At 42.1% G+C, this 10,105-nt stretch overlaps 1 protein-coding gene across 3 annotated transcripts; it reads left to right on the plus strand.

The window, feature by feature from the left end:
* Positions 1 to 2,950: 2,950 nt before the first annotated feature.
* On the plus strand, positions 2,951 to 8,975 carry MED18 (mediator complex subunit 18). 3 transcript variants are annotated; one of them, XM_065927576.1, is made up of 3 exons: positions 2,951 to 3,043; positions 3,931 to 4,074; positions 7,078 to 8,975. In XM_065927576.1, the coding sequence occupies exons 2-3, from the start codon at positions 4,002 to 4,004 to the stop codon at positions 7,629 to 7,631; spliced, it is 627 nt and encodes a 208-aa protein (XP_065783648.1). In that variant the 5' UTR covers positions 2,951 to 3,043; positions 3,931 to 4,001; the 3' UTR covers positions 7,632 to 8,975. The 3 variants fall into 3 exon arrangements, with proteins under 3 accessions (XP_065783648.1, XP_065783647.1, XP_065783646.1); XM_065927575.1 differs by having other exon boundaries at positions 2,954 to 3,164; XM_065927574.1 differs by having other exon boundaries at positions 2,954 to 3,151; positions 7,078 to 8,973.
* The last annotated feature ends 1,130 nt before the right edge of the window (positions 8,976 to 10,105 follow it).

Below are 10,105 nucleotides of genomic sequence, written 5' to 3' on the forward strand. Positions count from 1 at the left end.
TCCTGGGTCGGAAAGATCCCCTAGAGTAGGAAATGGCAACCCCCTCCAGTATTCTTGCCTGGAAAATTCCATGGATAGAGGAGCCTGGTGAGCTACAGCCTGTGTCTCACTGTGCCGCACTATTCTTTGAATCCAGGGTAGGCAAGACACGAGCTAAGAGGCTGCAAGAAGATGCAAGGAGCAGTAGGAACTGCAGACACCTTTAATTCTCTCCTGGCTGACATAGCAGCCGTAGCAGCAGCCATAACATCACATAACCTAACCTAACCATAAGGAAGCCATAACACAGCCATAATGTAACATAATGTAGTCTCTCTCCTGGCTGACGCAGCAGCCATAGCATCAGCCGTAACTTCACATAACCATAACATAGCCCACCAGGGCTTTCCAGGTAAAGCTCATATAAGCTTAAAGAAAAACAGTAGCCCTTGACCAAGCAAGTACCTCCTGATGCGCATGCACAGTGCTATAAATGAGCTCAGATGTTACATAATCATTATTTACAAAATGTGGGGCAAGAGAGAAAGGGCCTGACCACGCCATCTTGGCTAATTTGCTCTTTCCCTACAAAAGGGCTTGAGGTAGATGGTGGGTTTGGACTAGCCTCGAAGGAAGGTGCTGCTTTCTGCCATTTTAGTTCTTCCTCCAGCTGGTGATTCTGAATCTGGGCCTTCAGGGTCCCTCTTCTGTCTCCAGGCAGAAAGGCTCAGGCTTGGTTGTATCCTTCACTTCTTCTCTAGCAGATTAAGGATGACAAATTAAGGCAACGGGTGCACCTTGAACCTGAAGGGCACCTCACCTGTCTGCAGTTCTTCTCTCTTCTTCCTGTAACTGGTGTTCTTTCTGCAGAGAATCAAAGGATAAAGGGTGTTTTTCCACAGTTCTCCACAACTTATCCTCCAACTGGCCTTCTCAAATAAAGAATCTATGCCTTCGGTGTCTTTGTCATGATTTGACTGAAAATCGATGAAGTCTGTTGGGACATCATAGACATAAGTGTTTGCAATTTGAGACATTTTTCCTCACCCTTGGGGCAGAACAGCTAGTTTTCCCCACTGTTCTTGTCACTTTTAGTAGGTTAATCTGTCAGTCCTTGGATCTACTACCTTTGAGCTTGACTCAAAGTTGACTCGAAGTTCTCTTCTGCCGTCTTGAAGTCTGGAAAGTGCTTCTTATCCAGAACTTCCTGGAAGACTCACCACAGGACTCCCAGTGCCTTCGGAAGTGCCTGTAATCCAGCTGCAATAAACCATCAAAAGTCCAAAAGAGCCAGCTGGAGAAGCCGAATTCTTTTCTTTGGTTTCCGGTCTAATTAGGCCCAGTTTCAGCCTTGTGACCTGTATTTAGGTTTGTGGTGTTTACAGCTCTCCAGCATGTTTACTTCCAAACGGGACCATCGTTTCTTGATGGGAACAGTGGCCACCGAAGTCCAGAGTGTTTTATTTCATGAAACTGGTTTGGATCCGGTTGAATTAGATCCAGTGAAACCAACAGACCCGCCCACCAGAGATAGATGAGATTCTGGCCTTTATTAAGTATACACAGTGAACACTTAGCCCTGGCTGTACTTGGCAACCCTCCTTCTGTTTTGATCCCCGCTCCCAACATGTGTGTACCTTTGATATACTCTGAGCGAGAGTGAGTGAAGCTGCTCAGTCGTGTCCGACTCTTTGCGATCCCATAGACTGTAGCCTACGAGGCTCCTCTGTCCATGGAATTTTCCAGGCAAGAGTACTGGAGTGGGTTGCCATTTCCTTCTCCAGGGGATCAGACGCTTTACCGTCTGAGCCACCAGGGAAGCCCACTCTGAGCTCGACTCCTTATCTGTTTGAGTGACCTTGTCCTGCCTACAAATGGACAGGCAATAAGATGACTTTAACGCAGAAGCAGCACCTCAGCAAGGGAAATGAAAACATCAAGCCAAAGTGATGTAAGGGGTGGCGGCGGCCGTGGTTAGACTGAGTCCCACCGCGGCCGGCTGCACGCCCCCCAGGAGGCGCAGGTGGGCCCCACCCCGCCCCCGGCCGGGGGGAGGGGCCAGATGAGGACCTAAAGCCTCCACGCGCAGCTCTTCTCTTAGGAGCGGGAGCTGCTCTGAGTGAATCCCCCCGCGCCTCAAAGGAGGAGTCGTGCTGGGCACTCGGGGATGCGTCCGCGTCGCTTACTTGGCTCGCACACCCTGCATTAAATTTTTAAAAATTTATTACTGAGTGTTTTGGTGCCTTTTAAATTTTTCGCTCCAAGAGAGGGCTTCAATCACGTTATTCCAGCTCACTCTTTCCTTGTACTTTATGTCCTTGCCACATAAACAGTGTTAGGTAAATACTCATAGAATTTATTTATCTCCCAATAGTTTTGTATTGAAGTAAAACAAACACAGAAGAGTGAACAAATATTAAATGTATTGCTGAGCTCCCTCACGGTTCTGAACAGTTTGCGTGCGTGCGTACTCAGTCGCTTCAGTCCTGCGGACTATTTGACCCTATGGACTGTAGCCAGCCACTCTGTCCATGGGATTCTGTAGGCAAGAATACTGGAGTGGGTTGCCACGCCCTCCTCCAGGGTATCTTCCCAACCCAGGGATCCAACCAGAGGCTTCTGTGTCTCCTGCAGGCAGATTCTTTACCGCTGAGCCACCGGGGAAATTCTATCTTAAGATAACCAACCCAAATAAGTTTGTTTTACAACAATCTCTCCTCTTTTACTGAAGCTCTCTTCCCCAGGGTCTCTTTGTCCTTTCAGGTCCAAGAGATTTCTTGGACAAAAACACGTCCAGGTCTTCACAGTTGAAAAAAAATATTTTCCTAGAGGACGGCCTATGACGTCAATGCCTCCTGAATCTCCCAAAGGACCGCTCCTAAGGAGGCCGCCATCTTCCGTGCAGCATCGCTGTTTGCGCATGCGCTCCCGCTTGCCGTACAGCGGAAGTGACTTTTTTGTCCTCTCGGCACCCTTACGTCGCAGAGTGGCGGTGTCGAGGTTTGCGCGACGAAAGATTTTTGCCAGAAGTGGGAAGAGGCGAGAGAAGTGTTGCACTACACAGGTGTTTTCAAGTTTAGGGCTGGGGTGGTGATTGTTGCTCAAAAGCTCGAAGGCGCTCGGGTGAATACGGTCCCCCGCTTTGCTGGAAGAGGCTGGAACGCTCTCGGAGGTGTGTTTTTGGTGTAAGTGGGCACGTTTTGATGCTGACTTTAGGAGGCCCTAAAGCATCACTGGGGCTTCCCTAGTAAACTCGGACGATAAAGCATCCGCCTGCAATGCAGGAGACCCGGGTTTGATCCCTGTATTGGGAAGATCTCCTGGAGAGGGAAATGGCAACCCACTCCAGTATCCTTGCCTGGAAAGTCCCATGGACCGAGGAGCCTAGCGGGCTAAGTCCATGGGGTCACAAAGAGTCGGACACGACTGAACGACTAACACAAAGCAACAATGGAAAGAACTTCGCGCTTTCGCTTCAATCTCTTTAAGAGGTGGAACGCCTAGATTTTAGTCTGGCCTAGGGTCTGCCACCGACCTAGTGTGTGTCCTTAGTCTACTCCCCAAGCCTCAATATCCTCATCTATAAATTGAAGGGCATACGAGAGTCCTTAAGTCACCTTTCAGTCTTTAAGTGCAGGTTTATTATGTCATCTGAGCCACAAAGCCTTGGGGGTTAATATCGTGGCCTCATTTTAGAAGAAAGACATTGAGTCCCAGGGTGCACAGAAAACCATTGAAGGGTTTCAGACCTTGAGACTGGAAGATTATGCTGTAACTCCATGATCAAGCCCCCTTTGTGTATTTCTGGATCACCTGAAACTGACCTATAGCAGTTACTAAAAAAGTTTTGAATGTGTGGATGAATGAATCGTCATGTCCAGGCCAGTGACCCAAGCAGATCTGGTGTCTCTCTGTCTCTCCCATGTATTAACAAGTATAACTCTTCTCCAGGTGTATCCTGTGCTTTACCTGACTGGGGACTCCAAATCTAGTTCTGTCGTTTTCAACTTAAACAGATAAACATGGAGGCACCTCCAGTCACCATGATGCCTGTCACGGGGGGCACCATTAACATGATGGAGTACCTGCTGCAGGGTAAGTGAGCTAGGGAGCTTGAATCACCTGTTTTCCTCTTTTCTATTCCGCTTTCCTGGACATGAGAGGCTGTTATATAAAGGCTACCTGCATAATTTCTGGCACCCTTTTATTTCCCAGTTTACTTTTAATTATGGTCACAAATCCGTAACATTAAGTTTACCACATCAAACATTTTTAAGCATACAGTTCAGTAGTGTTAAATATTTCACATTGTTGTATAGCTAATCTCTAGAACTTTTTCGTCTTGCAGAATTGAAATTCTATTCCTGTTAAACAGTAATTCCTCCTTTCCCCTTGCCCCAGGCCTTGGTGACAACCTTTCTACTTTATGTTTCTAATTTTAACAACGTTAGATAACCTCATAGGAGTGGAAGCATTCAGTGTTTATCTTTTTATGACTGACTTATTTCACTTAGTATAATGTCTTCAACGTTAACCCTTTAGCATGTGAGAGAATCTCCTTTTAAAAATCTGAATAATGTTCCATTGTCTGTATGTACCACATTTTCTTTATCTATTTCTCTGCCAGACATTTGGATTGCTTCTACCTAAATGGTTATCATAGATAATGTTCAGTGAACATGAGTGTGCACATACGTCTTCAAGATCCTGCTTTGAATTCTTTAAGAGTGCATGCCCAGAAGTGAGATTAACAGATCATATGGTAATGTTATACTGTTATTAGTTCCAAATTATAGATCAGGAAATAGAAGTGAAGTAACTTTCCCAGATGAGAAAACTCAAGACCCAGAGAGGGTTATGATTTTCAGGAGGTCATTTAATCTTTAGTGGAAGACTTTAGACTTTAATTCAGATCATCCATTTAGTAACTTACTGTGAACAAAGTAGGATTGTTAATTTCACTCCTCATGCTGCCTCTCCTTCATTCCTTCCCATCTCCGTGCCACTGTCAGTCATCAGTTGCTTAAGCCATGCATTCAGGAATCAATCTCAGAGAAAAGAAAATAGAGACTAGTATAATTAACACTCCATTTCTATTATTATTTTTTAATTTGGTCATTCCTCATGGCATGCAGTATCTTAGTTCCTGGACCAGGGATGAAACCTGGGTCCCCTGCATTGGGAGCACCAAGTCCTAACCACTGGATGACCAGGGAATTCCTGTGAACAGTCAACTTAGATTTCTAGATCTAGTCATCTAGATTTCAGTTCCTGTCCTTTGGCCATATTTGCTTTATCTTTTTCCTTTTGCTGTTTTTGAAGACGGTTTCAGATCTCGTAACATTTTACCCCCAAACATTTTCAGTATATGTCTCTAAAAAAGCAAGAGTATTTTCCTTAATAACCCCAATACTATCATTATTACCTGAAAAATTCATAGTATATTTTTAATATCATCTAATGTCTAATTCATATTCAAAACTTTCCTCCATCTTCTGTTTTGATCCAGGACATAATATCATCTCATGCATTACATATGAAAACTGTGTCTCTTAAGCTTCTTTTAACTTGGACTCACCTCCCCTCACTCCCACTTTTTTTCACATGACCCTGTCTGGTTGAAGCGTCCATACCATTTTTCCTGGAATGATCTTTTTAAAATGTAAATCCAGTCATATCTTTCCTTATTGCATGGAGAATAAAGTATGGAGCTAATAACTGCCCAGTGGCCTTACAATAAAATACAGCCTTTAGCACAGGCGGCAAATAAGGCCTGCATGCTTTGGCCCATCCCAAATACTCATTTCATGATCATCTTCCATCTTGCTTGCCATACTTCAGCCACACTGAGATCCTTTCATTTCTTTGTGTTCCCCAAGCTCTTGCCTACCTCTGATCACCCAGCCTCTGTAGTTTGTTCCAGTCCTTCAAAAGCCATCTCATTTTTATCCCTCAGGCCTCAGCTCAGTTGTCATTCCTGTGAAGACCTTCTTTGACTACTCCAAGCCCTCAGAGGTCTCCTCTTCTCCACTCCTACCGGTTGCTCTCTATTCCATATCCCATTTATCACTCCTTTATTGGTTTACTTATTTATTTATTTTTGTCTCCCCCACTAAACTATAATCTCTGGGCAGACTAGGCCCCTACTTCTTTGCATGGTGCCATTCAGTAAGTGTAAGTATGTGAACCAGCATTTACAAAGCTCCTTAAATGTTTGAAGAATAAAAAAACATGTCTGATGCTGTTCTTTCTTTTTTGTTTTTTTGACTCTGTTCTGAATGTAGGGCCCATTCTCTACTCCCATGATCTGTCCTATGATAACTGGGACCCACTCTTGCTTTTCCAAAAATTTAGTCATTTGGGTGCCGCTGTCAATATTTACTGTAGTTACAGTAATATATTTTTATTTACTTTAACAGATTTAGTCAATAAAAGAATATGTTTCTAGCATTGGAGTATCAGCAGTAGAGAAAGAAAGATGATTAAAAAGTCAATACATAATTGATATGTTGAAAGATGACTAAAGAATTGAGGTGCTAGGCTAAAGAAAAATAAACCGGGAAAGTGAAAAGAGATTGGAGGGAAATACTCTATTTTATTGGAGAAGGAAATGGCCACCCATTCAAGTATTCTTGCCTGGAAAATCCCATGGACAGAGGAGCCTGGCAGGCTACAGTCCATGGGCTTGCATAGTCAGACACAACTGAGCAACTAACACACACACACACACACATTGTTTTATTTGTTATTTTTTGTCTTATGTAAAATAATATATATATTATTTTATAATAGAATAAAATAATTATTCTAGGTAGATACTGTTGCCTGTTAAACCCCAAAGTCTGCTAGAGATTAGCATTACTAAACAAGGCCTAACTTCTAGTACCAAATAAGACAGTGCAAAAAATTGAAAAGATATTAACTTGTTAATGTAAGATCTTGGCAGGGTAACCCCTCTAAAATCTCATATATTGGACCTATGGTTTACAAAACACTGCATTACATTATTTTGGTTTTTCTTTTTTTTTTTCAATCTTTCACTAATTCCATTACGCAAAATGAAAGATGGATCTAAATAGTGCTTTTTTCCTTCTTCAGGAAGTGTTTTAGATCACAGCTTGGAAAGCCTCATCCACCGCCTTCGTGGTTTATGTGACAACATGGAGCCCGAGACTTTTGTTGACCACGAGATGGTATTCCTCCTTAAGGGCCAGCAGGCCAGTCCATTTGTTCTAAGGGCCCGACGCTCTCTGGATAGGACAGGGGCACCCTGGCATCTTCGCTACCTGGGGCAGCCAGAGATGGGAGACAAGAACCGCCATGCCCTGGTGCGGAACTGCGTGGACATTGCAACATCTGAGAACCTCACTGACTTCCTCATGGAGATGGGCTTTCGCATGGACCACGAGTTTGTTGCCCGGGGACACTTGTTCCGGAAAGGCATCATGAAGGTCGTGGTGTACAAGGTCTTCCGCATCCTGGCGCCAGGGAACGCGGAAAACACTGAGGCCCTGTCACTGTCCTATCTCGTGGAGCTAAGCGTTGTTGCACCAGCTGGGCAGGACGTGGTCTCTGATGACATGAGGAACTTTGCGGAGCAGCTGAAACCTCTGGTTCACCTAGAGAAAATAGACCCCAAAAGGCTCATGTGACTAAGACAGTCTGTCCACCACTGGGGCTGGTTCTCAGCTCTTACAAGAAAAGATGTTATAATTGCCCCACTTCACCACTGCCAGCCATGTATTCTTCCCTCAGGATGGAAGACAGTGAGAACTCAGTTGGTTCTTTGCCCTGGCTTCCTCATATGGCCAGTTCACTTTTGTGACAGCCTTTCTAACTTAAACGCTAAGAATAACATGTCAATGTATGACAAAACCCACTGAAATGTTGTGAAGTAATTAGCCTCCAACTAATAAAAAAAAAAAAATTAAATAAAATGTTTAATAAAATAGAAACCAAGTTTGTATTGTGCAGTAATAAAAGCTGTAAGGAGAAATGCCTATATTCTGATTTTTTACTGTACTACCCTACTAATTTGGGATGGACTCATTACCAACTGGAGCAAACATATGACAGTGTTTTGTTTAAATTTGGTAGATGATAGATAGCTTTTACCTTTTGTACGAGTAACATGTGTTTGTTGTTGAAAAAAATTAAATACAAAAATAAGAAAGATAACGTATAATCCTATTATTAAAGAAATGTGCTGGTTTTTGTTTTTGGTTTTTTTTTGGTGTGCCTCATGCATGGCATGCAGAAACTTAGTTCCCCAACCAGAGATCAAACCTATGCCCCCTGTAGTGGAAGCAGTTTCTTAACCACTGGACTACCAGGGAAGTCCTGAGATGTATAGTTTCTATTTTGTTTTATATCCTCCTAGGTTTTATTTTTAGAAATGTATGTATATGAGATACATTTTAGAAAAACATTGTGTGCATACTGGTTTGTAATCAATTTTTTTAATCAGTAACATTTTTCCAGGATATAAGGCTACAATGTTCTTCTGCTTAAAAAAAAAGTTTTTATTGAGTTCTTATTATGTGTAAGTGTTATCTTAAGTGCTTTAGGTAGGTTTATTAATTTAACCCTCACAACAGACCCATATTTTACAGGGAAACTGAGGTGCAGAGAGAATAATTAGCTTTCCCACAGCTACAAATGAGTAGAGCTTATATTTAAATATTGATAATTATTATTTGTATCCTATCATTAGGATTTTCCAAAATTTAATTGTTTCCTCTACTTTGGGATTTTTAGTTAGATCCCATATTTTTGCTTTTATAAACTATCCGGTGTTGCTAGTACTTTTAATTAGATATTTTTTGTCATGTGTGATCATTGTTTAGGATAAATTCTAGGGAACTGCTGAGTCAGAAAGTATGCACTGTTTTAAGTCTTCTGCCATGTATTGCCAAATGCCTTCCAGAAATGTTCCAGTTTTCACTCCTACCAGTTGTAAATGAGGTTTCCAACACATTTGCCAAAACTGGGTGTGACCATGATAACACATTTTTCCCATTTGATGATAAATGGTGACTGGTTTTAATTAAAAAAAAAAAAAAAAACAAAAAACCATGATCAGTGATATTTAAATTTTTATGTTTATTGGACATTTTTTTCCTTACATGAATTTCTTTTTCTTCATTATTCATCTTATCTTTATTTGTAAAGAGCTTTTATATAATTTCCCATTTGTCATTTGACTTAATGAATTTTTTAAAACAGTTCTGAGTGAGATAAATGTGGGTCATTTTAATACCTGTAGAGTTTTTAATACACTGGAGACAGTTTGGCTTGCTCAAAATTGTAGGTCACTCAAAATTTTCATTTTCTTCTGGAACCTTCCACTTAGATAACACCCCAGTTGACCAACATTTGACAAATCATAATTCTCGTTGGACCTCAGTTTGCCACTCGCAAGATTATACGAATACTCTGTTAAGAAAACCTATCCAAAGTTGACTGAAATGGTAAGGATGATATTATCTGATTTAAGGGTAAAATCAAGGATAGGATAGCTTCCAAGTTGGTTAGGTGGTTATTTCTCTGGTTCTGGGATCCTTTTCTTGACTTAACCTTGCATATTTTCTTTTTTTTTTTTTTTTTTTAATTTTTTTATTTTTCAGTGGGTTTTGTTATACATTGATGTGAATCAGCCATAGAGTTACACGAATTCCCCATCCCGGTCTCCCATCCCACCCCCCTCTCCACCCGATTTATATTTTCAACATAGCTTTTACTGGCTTCAGTTGCTCAGTTGTGTCTGACTCTTTGCGACCCCAGGGACCTCAGCACACCAGGCTTTCCTGTCCACCAACTCCCAGAGCTTTCTCAAACTCATGTTCATCAAGCCAGTGATGCCATCCAACTATCTCATCCTCTGTTGTCCCCTTCTCCTCCTGCCTTCAATCTTTCCCAGCATCAGGATCTTTTCTAACGAGTCAGTTCTCCCCATCAGGTGGCCAAAGTATTGGAGCTTCAGCTTCAGCATCAGTCCTTCCAGTGAACACCCAGAACTGATTTCCTTTAGGATTGACTGGTTTGATCTCCTTGCAGTCCAAGGGACTCAAGAGTCTTCTCCAAAGCCACAGTTTAAAAACATCAACTCTGGCCCTCAGCTTTCTTT

Source organism: Muntiacus reevesi, chromosome 3, assembly GCF_963930625.1.
Source record: "Muntiacus reevesi chromosome 3, mMunRee1.1, whole genome shotgun sequence".
In the NCBI taxonomy this organism is placed as follows: domain Eukaryota; kingdom Metazoa; phylum Chordata; class Mammalia; order Artiodactyla; family Cervidae; genus Muntiacus; species Muntiacus reevesi.